Here is a 23028-nt window from a genome sequence, read left to right on the forward strand (position 1 = left end):
AACAGAAATATTTGCAGGACAAACAAAACCCAAAAATAGGAAACTAGTTCTTGTGGGAGCTACAAACCACCTGGACATTACATTATTCCTGGATATAAAACATGCAATACTTGGATTTAATAAAAAAGCCTACAGACCAACCTTTTGAAAATGGTATTTTATTAAATATACAAAAGCTCAGCACTTCTGTAGAAAATTGTCACTTCATTTCCAATAAGTAATGCTGGTTAGTGTTCTGCACGATGGGCAAAACAGTGGAGCCCAATTCCTGGCTGCTGGAGCATGAGCAGGTGTTGCTGAGCAGCAGGAAGGCTGTGCAGCACCACTGCCACATACCAGTGCATGCACAAGGCCAGCTCCTGTACCTGCCCTTTCACTCCCTGCTCCTGCTGTCACCAGGACAGAGCTGAGAGACCAAACTGACTATTCAAATACCAAAAAAATGAAAGTAATTAGGACTAATAAAGTCATTACAAATTCTCAAAATATTTATGATTTCTAACTCAGATTTCTATTTTAGTATCATTTCTAGCAAATGTTTGCTTCTATGAATGTTCAAGTCAAGCTCCTTTGGTACAGAGAACACTCCTCTGATGGTCATAAACAGGTTTCATAACAGAAAACATTATTTTTGTACTGACCTGTGTATACTTAGAAAAACCCCAAAGCAGTAGTGTAGGGGGCCCCATGTGGAAGCCAGACTCTAGCTTGGTGGAGAGACTTAAGGGTGTCTCTAACCTCAAGTACTGGTTACAGCAGATAAACATGAGCCATCACAACACTACAAGGCATTCCTCTAACAAGATACAAAACTACCAATTTAGGCTACTAAAATCTATGAAAACTAATCAGGCAAAAATGTTTCCATTACTTAATTTCACAGAGTATGTTCATTGTCCTTACTAAGTGAAATTAAAGAAAGGAACGGTATACACAGCAAAAAAACCTCAACTATTTTAGACTACACTTTCAGTTGCAAAAGTCAATGGTGTTTTTTATTTACAGGTGAATGACCTGTGAGAATCCCTTTAAGTGCAATTTGAAGTGAAATTTTTGAAACCGTTCTGATATAGTCCAGGCTATCATTTTGGATGCTTAACCAAGAACAAGTTCAGACACTTTTAAAACCTGAGGGAAATAAATGTGTCCTGATAAATCTGCCCAACCTCAGAGCACTGCTAACCAGGCCACTCATTGCATCAATGACTTTGAAAATCCTCAATCCAAAAGCAGAAGTTTTACATGAGTATTCTGTGCAATTCACCTAAGCTATGTTTTCCCTTTGAACACATGCACTGCCCAACACATCAGCCAAAGGAGTGTTCCTGACTGTGCAAACAAGAAAAGGCAGCAGAGGGAGGGTTTTTCAGAGGCAGGCAGGCACACGCATTTCCTAAGGACATCTAACCGGGGTCCACGGGATGCAGCTTTCTCCAAAACACACAAGGTGCCCCACCCAGGAAGGCTTGCCAGTTCTCAAATCAGGGGGAATTACTAAGCAGTAAGAGATACAAATCTGCTTGTTCACACACACCTAGAATGCTTTTTTTCCCCAAAGCTGGTGTCAGTGATTTCCCACAAACAGCATCCTATAGTCCTGTGGATAAAGTGTACCGATAATCACATTCAAGCCCCCTCCCCAGCTTTCAGTGCTCGCTGCTGAGCTGTGATTTGCTGTAAGCTTGCTGCAGGAACTGGGCAGAAATGCACTTTGGAAGGACTCAGCCCAAGACCCGACCACCTCCTCGTCACTGCTGCTTCTTGGGCAGAACACGAGATCTGGCCAGCAGGATGGGGACAGCGGAGAGCAGCACGAGCAGCAGGGCCCAGAGCGGGCGGTAGAAGAGCCAGCCCACGGCGATGGTCAGCAGGGACAGCGAGCTGGCCACGCACACGGCAAACGCCTTCAGGCCAACGTTAACCAGGTCCCTCACAACAGGAAACCAGTCCACTGCAGAGAGAATTAAACATGGCATGAAGCAGTTGGCAAGATGACAGTTTAAAAAGAAGTCTGACTCATGCCTAGGACCTGCACCCTAACAGCTGCAATCACAAGACAGACTCAAACTATTTATCAAGAGCACTGGATTAGGCATTTCAGCAGAGCATCATCAAGACATTTCATCATTAAGCAACAGCTAAACATATAAGGCAATGCTATCCTCATCTCTTCACACAGGAAGTAATCCAAAATGAAGTCTGAAGATTTGTCCAAGGCTTGAGAGGCAGAGGAGACAGACAACCCTGCAGCTGTGGAACAAGTCTAGGGCAACTGATAGGAGCTGCTAGCACAATTCTTTTCTGGCAACAATGAATCTTGGAGCAGCATGTATATGGATAAATAAACTAAAAAGAAAAAAGTTCACAGCTGCAAAGTGAATGTATCTTTGATGTCTGAAGTTTATGCAAGTCTGAGGCACTGTCCTACTTTCTTGGTTTTACTCCAGCATTTTCTATATTAAAAGAATAAACAAAAACTTTTTTTGCTGTTTGTTTACAATAGTGTGGACTAACCAGACACAAAAACGTATTTCAATACAGCTGCTGATTAAGACCTGTTGGGGGAAACAGTTTTGTGTGGGTGCAGAAAGTATTTGTATTGCAGCACCTTGAATTAGATTTGGAAGAACCAGCCCAACATATGCCTCAGCTTTTTATTTTGTGAAGCTCTGGGCTGGGATCTTCTGAGACTGGTAAAATATATTTGAGTGGGGTTTTTTTAATGTTCACAAAGCAACTACTTAGTTTTGGGGTCCTGTTTACATGAAGTTGCCTACAGTAACTTTTCAGAGCAAATAAAATCAGAGTTCAAATCAGATTTCTCCTCATCTCCAAATGAATTAACTCTCTAGAGGTTACAATCTTGTTCCTAGATCATTTTAACCTTTCTGTGAAAAACTTACCTAATGTGTAAAAGATCCTGGTCATCAGGCTGATGCCCACAAACATTGAGAGCCAGCCAGCTGCACGGAGGGCCCAGGTCTTCATGGTGTTACTCTCCTGCTCCTTCTGAAACACCTCCTGAAAGCAAACACCATCACATGCAGCCTACTTCTTGTTCTTTTTCAAGATCCTCTTAATTCCAATAAATTATAAGCCAGTCAGAGCCAAGATAATTTTAGAAGCACAATTTCTCTTGCAGAAAATAAATTGCAGCTCATTCTGTTGGGTCTGTGCAGTATGGCAGTACACTGCAATAGACTGAACAGTGCAGCATGGGGGAAACTGGCACTTTTCATAATTAAAACAACCTAAAAAGCACCATTCAACACTACCCACATGCAGAAAGCAAAAAGGTTTTGCTGAAATTGGACACATTCAACATTAATGTGGAAAATAAGACACTAATAAGTAACTGTCATAAAGAGGAAGAGTCTGACTTCACTCTGAAGGAAGAGAGAGTAGGCAATATCCAACTGATGGCTGAGGGAAAGGTGTGAAAGAGAGCAAGCTGGATGCAGGGGAGAAAAGCTAAAAGGTATGTGTGTGCATTTCATCAGGCAAAGGAAAGCATGTCTTTGCAAAAATTCTGATTAAGAGTTTTTTCAAAATTGGTTGTGTGACCCTCTGGCTCAACAAAACGTTCACATGAAGATGGCTGGGACATTGGAAAGCACTAATGGTAAGAGATGTGGAAGACTGATTGATTATTTGCACATACAAGTACTCAAAGCATTATTTATTTGTAACCAGTTCACTTTCAATGAAACAAAATTCTGTCTAATGAAGATTCAGAGCTTACAGCAGATAGTTGATTCTACTGCTACTCTTTCAAGTCAGAACAAAGCCTTTCTAACTGCTTTTGGGGAGCACCTGTAAACTCTTGACATCTGCTTTTCTTTGCAGCAGGGCATGAAACAATCATTAACGGAAACAAACCTACTAAAATAAGTAAATGAATCACCAAATTGCTGGAGCATGCAGGATTTACTGAAGCATAATGCTCTGCCTGAAGGTTCTTTCTCAGCCAGAATAGTAATAAACATTTCAAACAAGCCTAAACTCCTGTTATTAGGAGCTGAAGAGAGAATAACTCTAATGGTTTATTTAATTAAACCCTGATTTTTACTATTTTTACATGTGACCTGTTCAAAAACATGTGCTTGCATGTGTAAGTGGGAAACAACCAAGGAGCAAATAAAAACAAATTGAGAGGGCACAGAAACAATCTTTAAAGAAAACAGAATGTGCAGAAACCTGGAAGCAAACACAGGCTACAATGTGTTGTCCAAGAAAGAGAGAGAAAAGCCAATGTTTATATGAGTATCTCCTCCCCTGGAGCAGGTCTGAAGGAGAATAAGAGCCTCATCTTCTGCTGCTTCTGCACTACCACCTCAAGTTTTAACCCCTCACTAGAAGAGTGTGGTATCTCACCTCCACAGAGAGGTCCCCAGGGTACAGAATCTCCAGAACATCTCCAGACTTGGTATGATATGGAACCAGCTGATCACCTCGCTGCCGAGCAATCACAGTCACCTGGGAAGAGAGGGAAAAATATTTACTGCTTACTGAGTTGGGAAGAGAGCTTGCAAAATACAGAAACAGCTGAAGACTCACCCTATCAGCAGAGCCCAAATGGGGATCATCTCCACTCAGACCTGCATAGAAGAAAGAGACACGAAGATCTCCCACCTACAAACAAGAGAAGACTGGAAGTCAAGAAAGATTGCTTTACAAAGGGGAATCATAGGAAAGACAACTCAGAACAGGAATATCCTTTATTTATCCACACTTTTTCTGAACATTTATGTCAAGCAAGAGATAGCCAGAATGATTTCCAAGCTGTCCTTTTTCCAGGGCTAGCTGGCCACTAAACATGAGAGCTCAAATGCTGTTTTGTAATATCCCCTCTGATTAAGCTGCAGGAGCACATGATATGCTTTGTTCATCCCTCATCATTCCATCTTTTAGCAAAACAGGGCAGGCAGCACCATGTGACAACAAGCTGTTTGTACTGCTCAATACAGCAAGGCAGAGGTGGAACCCACCTCGCAGCACCATCCCTTTCCATTTAAAAGCACAGCAGACTTGGGAAGACAGAGAATACAGGAACGGACTGGAAGCTTTCTGCAAGAGAAGCACTCATTCTCTAGGGCTGCATTAAGGGAATCATCCTATGTGATGGTCTATGCATTTTCCATACATTTAAACAGAAATGAGACATGCCCCAATTCCTTTTTCACACACAAGTAATCACTGCTTTCGTTTATCTTTCCCATCTTACTTCTGGACGCCTGGGGTTGTCACTGTGATAGAAATAATCTTCTCTTCGGGTAACATCAGCATGGGGATCCTCCAGGTGTGACAGGCTCAACTGCTTGAAATCATCAATTTTATCCACGAGACCTAAGCAGAATAAAGCATCAAGCTGAGGCCCAGTGTCTAACCTGGAATGGCCAGTTTGCTGGCTGGCTTCCTGATTATCACTTGACATGACAGCTATTGTGGAAAGAACCAAAGTCCACTGCTGATGCAACAGCAGACACAAAGCCAGTACAAAACAACCCTTACCCTTGGAAAGAACAAAGCTGCCAACCTGGACGTTAGGAGAAACAGCAGTGAAAGACTCCACAGCCATGGCACTGAGGAACAGAGAGTCCCTGATTAGTCCCAGAATTATGATCAAACTCTTGATTTGTAATATATAGAACAGAAAAGGCACTGTAGCAAACATCAGGAGAAACTCAAAACGCTAAATGACTGTCATGATATGAAAACAAATCCATCAAGAGACTGTCTAGACTGCATATTGCTGGAGCCATTAAAATAAGTTAAGGCACCACTCTCGGAGCTGCTCTAGTTTCTTTATGCCTTCGTTCTCCCAACTACCAAAAGAACAGCAGTTTCCACCTTTTGCACTCTGTTATGAAATCAGTCATTTAGGTTTCATATTTGATCAGCTCCAGTGACAGAATTCAGAGGGACTGTGCCAGATGGTACCTCACCTCGGGTTTTTGTGTCCAATTTCTCGATCAAAGTTTCTGCTGTTCACAACTTCTGATTTCCACTCTGTATCTAAACAGAATGATAAGAAGGTTGAGTAAAGGACATTCAGATCTGAGTTACTGAAGACACCTCTCAATCATTTAGTTCTAGGTTGCACTTCTAGTAATACTGTCTACATCAACATCTGTCATAGTCTGCACTGATACACAGATCCCTCCTGCTAGCATATTAACAGGGAATAGTAAGATTTAGGGTGAAAAAAGGTACTTTTGGAATAAAGTTGTAACTCAACTTTGCTCAGCTTTTTTGTTGGCATCTTCCATGATCAGGCTTTGATTCTTGGCTCCGCTCTTTGGAAATAAGCTGGTTTTGTGATAACAAGGAGCAGGGGGCAAAGGGAAAGGAGTCTGGAGTGAACTTGAGCCCAGGAAAGGTTGAGCCCAAATATTGTGTTTTGTCAATACCCAAGTCAGTAATTAAATATTTATTTTAACTGACAATAAACTTTCCCTAAGGAGAGTCTGTTTTGCCCATGATGGTAATTGGAAAGACATCTCCCTACCTTTTCTTTCAACCTGTCCTTCAGTCCTGTCATTCCCAATTTCTTGCCCAGTCCTGCTGAGGGCAGAGTAATCAAGCAGCTGTGTGGGACCATGGCTGGCATACATAGACAGTTATGGGACAGAAACCATCAATCTTGAGAGGACAGCTGTTTTTTTAGATGGCATTTCTTTTTGTTCCCTATCACTGTGAGCCTGTTTTTCATGGCTCACAATCACCAGCTTTGCCCCTTATATACCTCCATGACACAGGGTCCCCATGCTTCACTCAGCTCAGTATTTTTATATGATCACACCCAGAAACTGCTGCACGCCCACGTTACACATCCATGTGCTTTGATCAGAGATAAACGAAGCACAGAGACCAATCTCCAAACACACAATTACTCAGAGTGCTTTTCTGTCACTGGGTAGATCAGAATAACACACTCAGTTCTGCTCCTGCCAAAAAAGCATTTGGCAAAAGCCACAGGGCACATCAGAAGGCGCTGGTGGTTTTCACTGGCTGGCATCAACATCTAAACAGGTTCTGAACAGGCTCCCTCACAGGCTGGAGCTAACCTGCTTTTCCCTGTCTACTCTCTCCTGCTCACAGCTGACATATTCCCAATTACTCCATGTCTGAAGTGTCATCTCAAGTGTAGCTTGGAAAATACTCCCATCTTTGCCCATCTCTGGTCACTGAGGACCTTATGGGCCCTATTTCTGAAGCATCCTATCCCTGGATGTTCCTCTGAACTTTTAGGGGTTTCAAAACAAGACTCCAATTTTTTGTTGCCCTTGCTTGCCGACAGCACATCTCCTTTCACCTCAGTTACCTCAGGAAAGGGAGGTTCTGTCATTTGTTTAGGAAAGAGAATTTTTGCTTATTTCTTCATATTCCTTTCTTTCCCAAGAAGAAAATAAAGGTTTTACAACAAAAGTCAAAACACTCACACACATAAAAGTCCGAAGTTACATGTGTTAAAGGGACTTTCTGTTGATCAACTTACTGTATGAATACTTTGTCTCTTTCTTAATTTCACCATCCTCCTCAGATTCCCTGCAGAGAAAAAGGGCTGGGATGAGAGCCAACACAGTGCACACACACCCCTGCTCAGGGCAGAATACACTTCACCAATGAAATGCACAGACAGATCTCTGGCAATGCAGACTTATCTTTATACATAACCTAACTCTTCTCTAAAGACAGAGATTTTCTGTACCAGGAAAGAACTGTACACAAATGCTTAACAGCCACAACCTTTTTATTCCTACCTTTTGAGCAAGGAAGTGTCAACTAGATTGATGAGGAACAACCAGAATTAAACACAGTGAGATAAGCTGGCCCAAATCAAGTCTCTAACAGATGCTGCACCATAAGCATGCTAAAACTGAGAAATTATTTTTCACACCTTCACTACCTCTGACCTTTTTTTTATACGACAGGAAAGACATTTGGAGCATAAATTCTGTGCAGTCACATCTACATAATACATACTACCATCAGTGGAATCATTAGCAATAGCAGAAATGCTTTCCCTATTTGGGTTGCAACTACTAGCAGAGCAGTTAACATCTCTCAAGGAAATTAAAGTGATTCTCTAAAGGGAAAAAAAAATCCAAGAGCTCTAGAATTCTCTCACTATGAAGGGGATTTTTTAATTTGGTTTTTATTTTTCCCTTTGGTATAAAGATAGGATCCTGGTAATACAACAGCCTCATAAACCACTTTTAAAGATTACTTTCACTTACTTGGAATCTTCATATTCAACCCACTGGTACATTTCCACGTTACGCTTAAGTTTGACAGCTTGGATGGAGAGCCCATAGCTGGGGTCAAACAAAGGCTGTACGAAAATTAAAGAAAATACAATTTAATTTAGACTGACGTCTAAATGCTGTACCTCACAACCTCAAACACTGTACTTTTACTACTAAACCCATTTACATACTTCACTGTACAACTAGCACTATCTCACACACAGGTGAACACAGTATAAATCTTATGAAAGACAAAAAGGAATGTCTCTGGCAAATCTGACCTGAATAATCATCATCAAAAGTTACTGACATAGACTGCTGACTACGGGTTTACAGGTTTCAGTGATTATAACAGGAGATTCTGTTTTGCTGGAAGATGCTGTGTTACCTTCTGCAATGTGGGTGGACCATGGAAAATGCCACCACTACTGAAAAGTAAAAACTTGCAGAGTTCCTGTGCTGCAGGAGCCTGAAGACTTAACAACATCATGAACACACAATAGGCTCCCTACACAAATGGCAACTGAAATTACCCATGAAAGGCAGCTTGAGGGTAAACACAGCTAGAGCTGGCATTGGGTTGAAGATGGGAGTGCAAGGCCATTCAGCATCTCCCTGATTCCAGGCCAAGAACCACAGCTTGAGTGGTAGCTGCCAATGCATAGAGGAGAGGAAAAGCCACGTGTCTTTTACTGGATATCAAACAAAACTTTAATTGGCAAAGACTTTTCCTTCCCTCCAAGCTTGAAATACTCATATTTTCAAGATACCATTTTATTTACCTTAGATGTACTCAGAGCTCCAGCCAAGTGCACCAGTCTCCCCTCATTCTGCTGAGAGATGCTGTGGATGCTGTCAAGAGGGACCACAAGGGAAAGCCCCTCATCAAGAGACTTGGCTGTCCTTAAAGCTCGTCCCTGAAATGAAGAAAACAGAAATCAACTTGTGGAGAATCAACTTCACAGCAGCATTCTATGAACAAGGCTAGCAGAGAAGTAAACTGATGACCACAAGGAACGTTTGTATATTCAGCCCAAGGTATATTTTGGAAACACACTTGTACTTCTCCATTCTCTGTCTGAGCCAGTTTAGGGCAGCACTTCTCACCCAGGCAGCAGGACCATTAACATCAACTATGCTTCTCAAACAGACTCAAATTCTTCCTACATGGGTCCAAACTTACTGTTCTGCACCTCTTACCTTGTTCATCACTCCTGAATAACTGCAAAAATGATACAAATTACAGTTCATTTTCCACACACCTATGTTGACTCCTTGGCAGAAGTTTTCCCTGCCTCACCATCATATCCTGGTGCTTTTTTTTTCTGCAAAGTCATCAAAATTTGAAGTAGTTATTTTTCTTCTTGTAGAGGTATGAAAAGAAGTCTCTAAGTGAAAATCCACAGAACTCTGCTCTCTGCTCCAAAATTGCCAAAACAAGTACATTTTCAATGGTAGGATGTTAAGATTCCTGGCTGACTTTTTATTTTTTTAATCTAAAATCAAGAAATAATACTGAGAAAAACTAAATAAATAACTCCTCCAATTTTGCAACACAGAGAATTTCTTTGAAGTAATTATAACACCACTAGAAATGAGGACCTTTCATTATCTCAAGAAAAAAGAGGGTTGGCTCATGCAACCCTCTTACCACAGGCTGTTTCATCACCAGTTTACAAGCTTTGGATGTTATCTCTCATCACACACTGCTACTGTCTCTACTATACCTAGCTCCAGAGAAATACTACCTGTGGCCTGTGATTTCACTTTTCTGTTATATCCTGAGCATAAGTACCAGGTCACCAGACAAAACCTTCTCTTTCCATGGGTCACGTAATAACGCTGTGTACAAACACTGACAGTATTGCACTTACTTCATTGGTAAAAAGAACGTAGAAAGCCAGAAGAAACGTCACAAGTCCAATCAACATGCCCCCAGAAGTCTCACTGAGCCGCTCCAGGAACCCTGGTTTGGGCTCACTCGTGATTTTAACATGCTCTTTTCTGCTGCCTGTGTCAGAGAACTGTTGAAAATAAACCAAAAGTGCAGTGTTGGTGTGACAGGGGAAAGCATTCAGTTTCAAAACAAGTCTTCTAGCTTTGTCAGCAATGCAAAGCCTCTTGCCTTGGACCAAAACGTTCCCACACTTTTTCTTCAGTCTGCCTCCAGGTTCTGTATTTGGAGTCCACACCCTGTATTCAGGCCATGGCAAATTGAGTAATAGCCCTGAATTCCTGACCAGCTAAAACACTGCTATAAATAACAAATTATGATTCACCTCACCAGTAAAAAGAGTGCCTGCACACTCTAAAATAATTATATCCAGGGTAACAATAACTCAAAACAAGGCAGAGGGCTAACATGAGAGCCCAGGGGTTTAGCTGTGCTTACGCAGCTTGTGGGGAGTTACCAAACCCAACTTGAGCGCACGCACACAGCCAAGGCAGGGCACGGCACTTCTCTGTGGACGGAAAATCACGCCAGTGTCCACAAGGGAGATACAGAAGTCCTGCAACTTTATTCGAATAACGGGAGAGAGTCCACCGGGGCACACACCCGCGGGGTTTTCTCTCTCTCGGTTTCGGAGGGCACAGCCTCCTTTCATCCCCAACTCCCGGCCGCACGTTGCCCTTTTCCCTTCCCCATCGGCTACTCGGAAGGTAGACAGAGCCTTCCCGAACCTCCTTCCACACATCCCGCCCTTAAACCCACTGTTTTACCCCAAAGATCAGAAGTTCAGACTTGTGGAGACCCACTTTGTTTCTTGAGTTAGGCTGTCTGGGCTTTGCAACAGAGCTGCTGCCCCAAGTTCAGAAACTCAGGCTTGTGCAGAGCCACGTTCTGTGTCAGGAGCCAAGCTGCCTCAGCTCGGCAACCAACCTGCTGCACAAAGTCAGTAGAGACATTAAGGCCCATTTCAAAGACATTAACACCCATACTTTCACCCATGGAATTATTAGTGAAGACATTAGCACACATCGTCCCTCTCATGTAGCTCATCTGGAGATGCCTGGCGGGCTGCGATCGGCACAGGGCCGTGGCCGCAGCCCTGGCACCTCGGGGGCGACCGGGCCAAGCCGGGCGGACGCCACACGGAGCGCGGGGCCGGAGCGAGCAGCACTTACGTTCCTCGACATCCTGAGCCTCTCACTCCCCTCGGGAACCACAACTCAGAGACCGCCAGAACCGCGCACCAGCCTCGCCCTCATCCGCCTTAGGGCTCCCCCGCCCCCGAGCCGCTCCCCGCCCGCAGCGGCGCACGCCGGGACGCGTAGTTCCCGCCGCGGCGGGGAAACCCTTCCTTCCTCCTTCCCTTCCCGCCTCCTTCTCCCTCCGCCCTGCGGCCAGGAGCGGGGCAGGCGGGAGCTGTAGTGCGGCGGGGCCGGGCCTGGCGGAGCCCCGCGGCCGGCAGGAGGTGCGTCAGCGGCCGCCTCCGGGCCGGGAAGGCGCTTCCGGAGGCGGGAGGTCGCGGCGTGGAGCAGCGGCGCGGCGCTGCCCGAGCGGTGCTGGCGGGACGGCAGGAGCGGAGCGGCGGGGCCCGTGTGCGGCGCGCTGCGGAGGAAGGCACCGGCCGGCTCCGCCATGTCCTACTGCAGGCAGGAAGGTGCGCCCCAGTGTCCTCCCAATGTCACCCCGCCGGGCAGACTCGCCGTGGGGCGGCCGGGGGTGGGTGCGCCGCGGCGTGACCGCCCGCTCCCCGCAGCCCGTGAGGGGAAGGCGCAGCCGGAGTAGAGAGCAGCGCGGCGGCCGCCCGCGGTCCGTGTGTGGCGGCGGCGGCAGCGCTGCCTCGCTTCACTCCGCTGACCTTTCTCCTCACGGAGGGCGGGAAGGGCGGCGGGGCCATGAGGCGGCAGCGCGGTCCCGGGCGGTGGGGCCGGTGAGGCCCCGCGGCGGGCCGGGAGCGGCCGGAGGTGCCCGCAGGGACCGTGTGTGGCCGCGGGGCAGCTGAGGCGTGCGGGCAGGGCAGCTCCCGGCCGCGCAGCGCCTTCTGCCCGCAGGCGTTAAATTTATCCCAGCCTAGCTGGGTGGCCAGAGGTGTGGGGTTTTGCCTTTTTAAGGTCGATGGACAGGGTGGGTAGAGTGCGAGCTTTTCTGGATCTGTATCATGTTGTATAGGTGGTGGTATTTATGAGCCTTGACCACCTCTTAAAGTGGGAGATGAGTAGGTAAATATCTAGATGCATATCTGTGTCTACTTATATATAAATAAGTATACTTGCTCTCTTAAGAAATGCGAAGTGGCTGAATGTAAAGTTTCAGACTGGAAAACAACCACCAATAGTTCTAAATGTCACTTATAAGTTATAAACTAGGACACAGACTATAAACGGTATTGAGGTGGTCATAATGTAGGGACCTCTTTTATGATTTATGCTGTGCTTTGTTTAATTTTGCAATATCTGTAAGTTGCCTTATGCAACCCTACAAAATTGCAGTGACGGGGTTAGAGTTCATGTGTTTCTCACTCCTTTCATATAAGAAATGACTGAACATTCCACATTGTAAAGTTTGCTGGAGTACAGTGCAGAGTTGTCAGAAAACTCTTTCCGTTTTTTAAGTCTTAGATTTATCTGTTTTTCAGACGTGTTTAAATGCATGGTTACTGAGCAAGGTTAAGTTACTGAACATCTGCTGGCTGAGGTCACACTGAGGGGCCAGGAGATTCTAATTTCTAATATGCCAAGTTACTGTAGTGGCCTTTATGAATTTGGAAAATTCTTGGGGAATTTACCATTTTTTCTACATTCAGAGTGTGTGTTAGAGCTTTGCAGGGTTGTTAGAAAACTAAAACTACTGAAGTTTCCAGCCAAGCCTCCCCCGACCTCGCTATGGAATGTTTTAGTTAAATTAAGAGCAGGAAATTTGCTCCATTGGATTTCCATCCTTTGTAATGTTCACAGCGCCTTTCAGTGTAGTTAGTTCTATATGGTGATGGCTATCTTCTGTTTTTAATTAAGGTGATTAGTGTGAAATATTACACTAGTCTTTAGCAAAAGCACTGTTATTGATAAGTTCCTGTTGAACACTTTAGCTGCTATCTATTATAGTTTCTCTTTCACTTTTTTTTTTTTTTTTTAAATTCTAAACTGGTCACCTGTGTTAGTCCTGGTGTTGGAGTAATTTAAGTTTGTTTTGAAACAGATTTTTAACTTAGCAGTTTAGTAAACTGTATTGTTTATTACAGGACTTTGCTGTGAAAATTGGAGCTTTAGAATAACAGAATTTCAGTGTGTATGTGTTCCTCTGAACTAGTTAGTAACTGTTCTCATTGAAGGTGATTGTTAAGTACAACAGTTCATTCTCAATATTAGTGAATCACATTGAATATCTCATTACCTTGTAGTGTTTTGCAGTTTTGTAAATCCCTCTTTTCTGTCTCACATTTCTCTGAACTTTTGCTTCCTGTCTGCTCCATGGTAGGAAAAGACAGAATAATATTTGCAACCAAGGAGGACCATGAGACACCGAGCAGTGCTGAGCTGGTTGCAGATGATCCAGATGACCCTTACGAAGAGCAAGGTCAGTAGTGAGCAGCAGAACGAGAGTAGGAGGTGTTCCATCATACATAAATCCAACAGAAAACAAACCCTGCATGAATTAGAAAAACTTAAGCATATTTAAAGACTGAGGGTAGCTGCTTATGCAGTAAATACCCAAACTCTTGGCAGTTTTAACTGCCAGCTTAGGACATCACTAATGACACACTTTCTTCCAGTATTTATTTTTCTGCACTTGGAATGATTTTTCTTAGTGGCCTATTCAAATATTCAGTTGATGGCTTTTAGTTTGGTTAGTGGCCACAGATATGCTGGGATACCTTTTCCTGTTATTAATAAAGTTAGAGCCTAATCAGGTGAAAATTATGGTAATTTTTCCTCTGTTTTAAGTTACAGCATGCAATTTTCAGAGAAACTGGAGTGAGTTACGTATCACTGTCATTGATGTGAGTTGCTCACCTGCCTGTGAGCAGCTGAAATTGCCTCATAAGGCAATCTCTCAATATCTGATTTAATATAAAATAATACCTGGCTAATCTGTACTATACTGGTAGCAATATAATCAATATCTTTTGGTGGCACATGATGGGTAAGTTAAAATTATTGAGTTTTCAACTGTAATCATGCCTTGAAAAGATAAAATTTTTCATGAAGATTACAATTCTTGTACAAAGTATATCCAACCTGCAAATAGAGATTTAGGAGAGCAGAATACTTCTGAGATCAACTTACAATATTCTGGTTGCAGATTTTAAATAATGGGTAAATGAAGTATACTTCCAATAAAGATGATTTAATAAATTTTGCCCTGAGTTAATATTTATCATGAAAAGGTGAGTTTAGGATAATTTTTTTTTAATTGCCTCTGTGTTTACAGAGCTTTTGGTCTCTTCACTTTGTGTGAAGGGATTTCATCGGTTTCAGCTCAACTGAAGCTGAAGTAAATTCTTCAGACTCTTCGAAACTTAGCTAGAAAGTGAAAGTTATGCTTTCTGAAGTGTCTCAGAGACCTTTAGAGGGCAGCATTTAAGCAGTTTAGCAGCTGGAGCTCACAGGGTCTCTTTGTTAGCTGATATGGTGTGTACTGTAATTTGAAACACACCTTCCTATGTAATTAACTTTTTTCGTACATAGATTTGTGTTGAAATGTTACTGCATTTATCTGCCTACTTTGGCTTCATTACAGCTCTATGTAGTCAGTTATATATCCAAAAGTTTTTCTCACTTGAACTGGTAAGTCTGTTGATGACCTGCTGTGACATACATTAGGGTAATAAACTAGTGAAAATTAAAAAAACCCACTTTATTTTTGTTTAAACGCCGTATCAGTTGATTGCTGTTATGTGTGTTTTGCTGGACATGGAAAGGCTGTGGTGAGAAGGAGAGGTGATGGGATTTGTTTCCTAGCAGTCCTGCATTTACAGAATGTTAAGTCACTTTCTTCCTCAACAGTAGATCAGAGAAGAAAGGGGGAAAGCCAGGAGCTTCTTATGTCACCTTACAGTGTGTGTCTGTGGGATTGAAAATGAGAAATTACAAACTATGCCTAAGTACTGTCAGTAAGTTTTGGTGGGGATTTCTTGTTGTGTGATTTTCTTAGTATGTGGTAAATTACTGCCACGTTTTAAAGTCTGAAAAAGTACTTGCATGACCCAGGGCTACAGTGCATTAGATCAGAAGAGAGAAATATCACAGACTGTGGTGGTAGGGAGTGAAGCTTATGGGCAGGACAGACATGGATAAAATGGTTTGGAATATGTTGAAATGCTGAAGCTGTGGCTTGCATGGCTTTTATTCAAAAGAAAATTGGGAAGGGTTTTGCTGTACGTAATATAACATGCAGGGTTTTCTAATTTAGCTTCTACTTGGAATAGAAGACTTGGTTTCCAGTGTTGTATAATCAACTGTGAGGACTCTTCATCTTTTCTGCTCTGCCAAAGAGACCAGTCAGATCTGGGAAAGAATAGATGAATTATATAGACCTGCCATTATCTGCATTGTTTTCCAATACACCTGAAACTTGTGTTTGAGGTTTTGTTTTTTTGTAGGGGCCTTTTTCATACTTGATATAAACGTTTAGTTTGGTATTTGGTAGTTTTTGATAGTTGTTATTTTGTCCCAGACATTATCAGACATTAGTCTTTGAGCAGTTTACTTGAACCAGTAGATTGGTCACGAAAACTTGTGTTCTCTTTCCCTTAGGATAAAAACCAGCTGTATACTGCTCTTATTTCTGTCAATATTTTGTTGTTGTTGTTGTATCAGCTGGGTGATTTTGGTAGGCAAAATGTTAATGGCTCACTTTAAGCTAAAAACACTGAAAGAAAAAAAGCCATGGGAAATGGAAGGGCAGACAAACTGGAGTAAGTTCAGGTTAGGATTTCATACTGCAGTGAAGATCACAGTTCACTGTCTGTGCCTTTTGACAGCTGTGGCTGATGGAAACAAGTTAAGAATTCATTTGCAGCGGTTTTGAAATAGTATTGTTACTGTAAAGCATCTTTCTAGTCCTATGTGTTGCAGATGGTGGAATTTAAACATGAAAGATTCCTGGTTTTCACTGACATCTTGGCTGCCTTCAGTTCGAATAATTTTTTATTTTATTAAGCTTATATGAAGAAGGCAATGATGAGTTTTATGCATGCAAAGTGGTTTTTATTAGTGTTACAGCTGTGATGGGAAAGTTGGATAAAAGTGCTTGTGGAATTGGACCTCAAACACAGATTGTTGCTGGTCTTTCCCTTCTGTTTTTCCAGACTTGTTCCTGTCATCTTATTTTATAAACAGTTTTAAAGTGGTTTCTAGAGGGGACTGATGAAGCAAAACTCCACGTTCTTTTAAGAGAGATCTTGATGAATGATCAGATATACAGGACTGTTTCTATGACTAATGATGTCCCCTTCAATCCTGCTTCCTGTCATCTTACACTGTGCATCCTTGGCAGACAAACTTGTTATTGGAGTGTTTGTCATGTTGCAGGGAAGAAACTCTTCTCAGAACAGCAGTGGGGCTTCATACCAGCCTGTCCAAAGACAAGGGTTGACACAGATGCAGGTGGGCCTGCCTTTGGCCATGACATGAGCAGCTTCCATAAGCCATGACACGTTAGGTTGTGTGGTGTCAGCAATCAATTGCTCACATAAGTCTTGATCTGCAGTGATGTAAACAGGGTTATTTTTTTCTTCCACGAGTGCAGGTTCAAGTAGGTTGTGACTCACTGGATCAGTGAGGTTCAGGCTGCATTTGAAAGAAGTTTGAATTAAATTTTAATTAAAAATAGTAATCCTTTCTATTGCAGGCTTGCAACTCAGGAAGAGCAATGGATGAAATCTGTTTCCAATTTAATTGTGTTCTAAGCTTGCTGGTGGACTTACTCATTGATGTGTGAATTCTGCTGTAATTATGAATGAGGAAATGCTTGCTTTATTCATCTGTATTTTTGTTTGTTTTTCTAAAGCATGGTTTCTGTACACAGAACTTCTGAAACTGTTGCTATTTCAGTGGTAAAACAGGTGTAGGTCAGTGATCTTGTGGTACCATAGAATGTGGTGTTTATGGGATAAATCACAGTAAGATTTGCATGTTTACAAGGCAGGTCTGGTTCTAAAAGGAGCAATCTATTTTAAGATAATTATTTTACAAGTAATTCTATTGCTCTGGTGTCTTCAGGAACATTTCAGATGGTGTTTTTTTTCTACTTAAAGTGCTAGAAAAATGACCTTAAATGACTAGTTGGTGTTAGTGAGGAGGAATATAGGACTGCAAAATCTAGTTTACAAAGCAAATTGTATTTCTTCTACACCATATGATCAACATCTTTCTGCTTTATGTCATCCTTGGCAATGAGGAATCTGACACCAGCCACTGATTATCTTGTCTCAGAAGTCCTGTTTCTCCTCCAGGCAGCTTAAGATGCTGTGATGCATTGGATTAGGTGTATGTTATCAGTACAGTGAATATTACTGATGAATTGCAAATCACAATAAAATATTCCTTTTAATATAGCAATTGGGCTGCTTTTGCTGTACGAGTCAAGATTCATGACACTGCAGCCTGGTGTCCAAGGAATTGTACCTGGGAGTGAAATACATGTCTGGAACTTTCTTAATCCACAGGAAAAAGACAAGAAATAAGTTTATTGAATTCTGTGACAGTATTTTAAGTAATGTCAAGTTGTAGCAGGTCTTAAATATAATTTCATATTTGGATCAGAATTAATTCAACTTTTTTGTCTGCTAGTGCTATTTTCATACCCCCTTTGTAAAGGCAAGGTGCTTAAATTTAAGGTTTGTGCACATGATGTCAGCTTCCGCAGAAACTCAGCCTGGAGATGAAGTTAGAAAAGTCTGCTAAAGAGGAGGAGGAGGAGAGCACACTGTTTAAGTGTAGAAGAAAGCAGCTTGGATCATAGCAGAGTAGTTCTCTTGTTCTTGATAGATGAACATACTTGTGTATGTTCATACCAGGTAGAGAAAGGAAATGGAGATGTATTTATTGCATTAGAGACTCTAGAAGCCCACAGGACCAAGTCTGTTACATTGAATTTCTAAAATCAGAGGAAAGGAGTTCTTCAACTTGCTGTTTGACTTTCATTGTATAAATCAGTTCCCACCTAGAAGAGCAGCGGCCCTTGAATCTTCTCCTTGCCAGTCCATCAGTGAAGTTCTTCTGTCAGGACTTCGACTGTTCCAGAGCAGAGGTTTACAGCTGTTCCAGTTTAGAGTCTGAAGTGACACTTCTTTCAGTTGTGTTCTAAAGTACAATTTGGTTTCTGGCAGCCAGACAGGCAGGCTTGCTCTAGGCTTGCTGTTCCTTGTGTTCTGTTAATCTTTACAAATACACTGATTTTTGTTTTTACAATTCAGGTCTTCCAATTGAAATTTGAAGGGGGAAAGTTATTATTTCAGAGCTTATTTCAAACAAGAAGAAAAATGCATCCATTCGATTTGATTTGAAAGATTTCTAGTCTTAGTACTGGATTTAAAGCCTTACTATTTGTATGGAATGATTTTAATGCTTGCTTGTTCCCCTGACAGAGTCTGGCAAATCAATTGACTTGTCTTCCATCTGTTTTGCAGTTCCCTTAGAATATTCTCAGTGGTCTGTAGTCCAGGGAGAAGGACTTAATTCAGAGATGGATAGAGAGCTAATCTCACTTGTGCCCATTAAAGGATTATACAGATCAGAGCATGAAACAGACTGGCTGGGAAGTGAAAGGTGTTTATCAGCCTTGAAGCTACAGAACTAAGGTGGCATTATAAGTGCTTGAGTTCACACCTGTAGCCCAGCAGCTGTCACTGAGTGAAATCAATGTTTGAAAGGTGCATTAACTTTTCTTCTCTCTTGTTTGTTCAGGATTGATATTGCCCAATGGAGATATCAATTGGAATTGCCCATGTCTGGGTGGAATGGCTAGTGGTCCCTGTGGGGAGCAGTTCAAGTCAGCCTTTTCTTGTTTCCACTATAGCACAGAAGAAATAAAGGGATCAGACTGTGTGGACCAATTCCGTGCCATGCAGGAATGCATGCAAAAATACCCAGATCTTTACCCTCAAGAGGATGAAAATGATGAGAAGTCCAGCAAAGATTTGGAAGCTGCCTCTATGGAGGCCTCTGCTGCCAAAGAGGAGGAGGGATCCAGCTAATGAAGATGCAAGGAGGCTGTTGTCTCCATTCCTCATTTTCAGAGACATGGACTTCTGCAGTGTGTCTGTCTTCTGAGTAGTGAGGGAATGTTTCACCATATTCTGTGCACTGTATCATAATGAATAATTTATTCCTGAAGGAGAAATTTCAGAGCTTCAGCCTTGCAAATAAATACCGCAAAAAGAGGAGTGAGTGTGTGTATGTACTGTGTAACCTGGTTTTGGACACAGTTAAAACTTTAACAGCTGTTCTTTACCCTCAAGTTTTCCTTGAGTTTTGACTTGAATAATGTCTTGAAGTACATAGCTTTCAACTAAAATTCCACTGGCACACCAGGTCTGTCTTCATTTCAGTATGTTCTGATCAGTAGCTGCTTTTTATTTAATGTATTCTGTTCTGTCAATAGAAATTACATTAAATTATTGTTTTTCCTTTAAGATTTTTTTCCAGAGTGATGCAAGACATTGAAAATGGTCTAGATCTAGAATTTCTAAAATAATTTCAAATGGTCTTACTAGATTATGGTTGCATTTTACTGCTGGCATCAGATCAGGACTGCCAGGAAAATGATGAAATGCACATCTTCTTTGATTTCACTTACTTACTGTGATGCCTTTTGCATTTTTAAAAATGGTGTGTTGTGCAACTGATGATTAAGATGAATGCAAAGAATGTTGGTCACTGGCTTTAGTTTTGCTCTGAAAATACTTTTGGGTCCCTTTGGTTATTACCTTCTCCTTCAGTGTATAGATGGGCACTTGTAAAATACTTTGAGATAAAGTAAATTGTTACCTGGTGTAATGATCTCATGACAGATACTGTGACTTAAGTGCATATTAAAAAGCAAATACTTTTTACCCTCACTGGAAGCTCCTGTGTCTTTGTGGTGTGGTGTTTTGTTTGGTTGTTTTTTTGTTAACACTGATTGGATTTGAGAACTGTTCTGTGCTGTAAGCTGCCCTCAAATGAATTTGTGGCTTGTGAAGATCAGTTGCTCCATCTTGTCAAATTTTTATTCTTGTCTTATTTTCTCCGCAGCCCAGGCAGAAAGGCATAAAAAACCTAAGCTTTTTCAGTAGCTGTAGTAGACTGGATCATGAACCAGCAAATAAACATGAACAGCTATTAAAGTATTTGAAAATTATGTAAGAGGTACAAATAATTTAATAGTTCATTATTATTCAATAGCTGTAGATAAGCTATACTGCATTGTTTGTCTTTCTGAGCAAAAGATAGGCTGTGAGATTTCTATTTCAAAAGAGATTGTGGCTGTGGTTGTTTGGTTTTTTCTCTCCTTCTGTTGGCTACCTCACCCAAAGCATAAAAGGTTGTAGTGTCAGTAATGCAGCTCACAAAGTCCAGCAATGTTTAAACACTTGCCTTTCTCTGTGGGCAGCACTCTGGAGTGCCCAGCAGCATTAATTCTGTATTGCACTTTACAGTGTGTTTGAGGTGTTTGTATTTCAGTGCAGCTGTTGGATCCTCAGAAGAAAATTTCTAGGCAGTTAAGTGGCTGACAACAACTTTGTTCTGAGGGCAGTGATAGCAGGGACTCTAGGCATCGCTGCTTTCCAAAGAAACAAAGGGACACAGAACTTCTCAGTGTGGCTCTTTCAGGCACGAGAAGCCAAGTGCCAAGTTAACCTGAGTAAACTGGCACAAAAGCAGCAGAGATAATCTTTGGCACTGAGGCAGTTGGGCCATGCAAATGGCAATAGATGAGTACTGGGCACCAAATTAGAAAAAAATCACATGCACCCAAGCTTCTGGTTGTTCAAATGGAAATCTAGTGCACTCTGTGAGGAAGCAAGAGCTGTTTGTCAAGAGGTGCCCTGTTCTAACAAGTTGCCTCTTCTTTCTTTTTTGCTGTGCTTTTCTTTCCCACATTGCCTTTGTGCTCTGAAGTGTTTGGATCTATCCTGTATAACTGTATTTGTGTCATCTGTGTACAAAACATAAAATGCAAGGATCTTGGCGTACAGTGGGTAGGGATGTGCACCTAATGCTGACAGAGGGAACTTGGGGCATAATCTGACGCTTTGGAAGGTGTGTTCAGGATGGATTTGCTTCTTTCTGACTCTTGTGGCTTGGTAACCTGTTGTGCTGCATCCAGTACAAATATGAAATGTGTGTAAGGATCTTACACCAGAAACTATGAAAAGCACTGTGTGATGTGTTTGAAGTGTTTTGAGAAAGGAAGGCGTAGCTTTAATCCTAAATAGTTCTTTGTGGAATTTTTTTTTGCTATGTAAACTCATGCAGTTGTGAATACGTAGATAATGTAACTCCTTGTTTCTGTTTCCTAGCACTGCTTTAGTTGTCTGGTTTTCCTCATATATTTACATGCCCAAATCAGTGGTTATGTTAATATATAATAAAGATGATAAAATGATCCTTGGCAATATGTGACAAGCTTGTGAAATAAGCAGATGGTAAGTTGCATTTTTATTGTGTGAATACAAAACTTAAGTGTTGCATATTTCTTGTTGTGATGTGTTTCTTATTTTATAAATAATATCTTGGTTTCCTGTCTGTCATCACTGAGCTGCTGGTTCTTGGAGAGAGAGAGTAGTAGATTCAAATGTGTTTGTGCAGTTGTGTTTATAGAGTAATTTCATACTGATTTTATGTTATCAGGTGCTTTTGTCAAGTCATAGGCACTGCTATGTCAAGTCACAAGTAGTTCTTGGGGGATAAAGAAATCTTTCATTATGAAAGAATTGCTCTTTAATTCTATGCCCTTAGTTGATCTTTGGCCTACAAAAGCTTATGTGCTGAGTGTGATTAAATGTTTATAAAAAGTATAGCTAAAGAAACTGTTAACAATACATGAAGCACTTCTGGATGTATTAGAATATCTTTCCAATCCAAGTTACTTAGCTCAAACAGTTACATATAGATAGAATTCCAATTGAATTTGCTCTGTTTAGTTTTTAGAATAAAAAGACATGGTTTTAATTGTATTCACCATTGCTGCCAAAATACTCCCTTGTACCATATTGCTGTGTAATATTCCAGCTTTTCAGTTTTAACCATTCTTCAGTTTTTGCATACCCTTGTTCTGATGCACTGGACTGGGTGAACTGTTATCAGCTGGCTGCAATTCCTGCATGGTGCAGGCCACAAATTCATATGTAACTTGCTTGTTAGGATGGGATTGTTCCTGCAATCCACTTAAACTTGAATCAGTGGTGCATGTAAACATATATTCTAAAACATAAAATATACTGAAAAATAGTTAAAATTAGACAAAATTGCATTTTCAGAATTAAAAGTTACTCAGTAGTTTTTTCTGCTGTTCTCTACAGTACAGCCTGAGGATATTGCAGAGACCTGACTTCAACTTGTGTATATTAACTTTCTTAGAGGTATGGCCTTGCTTCAGGTGCAAAAATAATTTATTTTTCTTTCTGCCTGCAAAAGGAATGATGAACAAAATGGTGGCTGGAAGGAGACGTTTATCTTGCAGGCCATTGTAGGGATCACTAGATCTGGGGATCTGGCAGGGCTGTTTTGGAAACAAGATCTATATCCTGTGCAGTTCTGACTGAGTGTGCTTGTTAACCTGACAGCAGTGTCTCCTGTTTATCTGAGGCACTGATCTGATCACACCTCAATGAACCTACTTATTCCT

The 23028-nt window shown here is 41.7% G+C and overlaps 2 protein-coding genes across 2 annotated transcripts; one reads left to right on the forward strand and one right to left on the reverse strand.

Moving 5' to 3' along the window:
• Positions 1 to 142: 142 nt before the first annotated feature.
• TMEM43 (transmembrane protein 43) lies at positions 143 to 11574 on the reverse strand. The gene is made up of 12 exons (XM_041465424.1): positions 11376 to 11574; positions 10124 to 10273; positions 9032 to 9166; positions 8241 to 8335; positions 7499 to 7548; positions 5946 to 6015; positions 5512 to 5582; positions 5225 to 5346; positions 4558 to 4632; positions 4375 to 4476; positions 2904 to 3021; positions 143 to 1951 (listed from the first exon to the last, which is right to left on the reverse strand). Exons 1-12 carry the CDS (start codon positions 11385 to 11387, stop codon positions 1749 to 1751), a joined length of 1203 nt encoding a protein of 400 aa, XP_041321358.1. The 5' UTR covers positions 11388 to 11574; the 3' UTR covers positions 143 to 1748.
• A 57-nt stretch (positions 11575 to 11631) lies between these two features.
• On the forward strand, positions 11632 to 20257 carry CHCHD4 (coiled-coil-helix-coiled-coil-helix domain containing 4). The gene is made up of 3 exons (XM_041465437.1): positions 11632 to 11854; positions 13672 to 13770; positions 19104 to 20257. Exons 1-3 carry the CDS (start codon positions 11833 to 11835, stop codon positions 19391 to 19393), a joined length of 411 nt encoding a protein of 136 aa, XP_041321371.1. The 5' UTR covers positions 11632 to 11832; the 3' UTR covers positions 19394 to 20257.
• Positions 20258 to 23028: the final 2771 nt, after the last annotated feature.

Source organism: Pyrgilauda ruficollis, unplaced genomic scaffold, assembly GCF_017590135.1.
Source record: "Pyrgilauda ruficollis isolate IOZ18807 unplaced genomic scaffold, ASM1759013v1 scaffold10, whole genome shotgun sequence".
NCBI classification, from domain to species: domain Eukaryota; kingdom Metazoa; phylum Chordata; class Aves; order Passeriformes; family Passeridae; genus Pyrgilauda; species Pyrgilauda ruficollis.

What these genes read in the sequence shown, in the direction of transcription:
- CHCHD4 (XM_041465437.1), top strand. Translation starts at nt 11,833, where the DNA reads ATGTCCTACTGCAGGCAGGAAG. An exon ending in GTCCTACTGCAGGCAGGAAG is followed by an intron (nt 11,855 to 13,671) that starts GTGCGCCCCAGT and finishes GCTCCATGGTAG; the next exon opens with GAAAAGACAGAATAATATTT. An exon ending in TGACCCTTACGAAGAGCAAG is followed by an intron (nt 13,771 to 19,103) that starts GTCAGTAGTGAG and finishes TTGTTTGTTCAG; the next exon opens with GATTGATATTGCCCAATGGA.
- TMEM43 (XM_041465424.1), bottom strand. An exon ending in ACGTTCTTTTTACCAATGAA is followed by an intron (nt 9,167 to 10,123) that starts GTAAGTGCAATA and finishes TCTTCATTTCAG; the next exon opens with GGACGAGCTTTAAGGACAGC. An exon ending in CTGGGGACCTCTCTGTGGAG is followed by an intron (nt 3,022 to 4,374) that starts GTGAGATACCAC and finishes GTTTGCTTTCAG; the next exon opens with GAGGTGTTTCAGAAGGAGCA.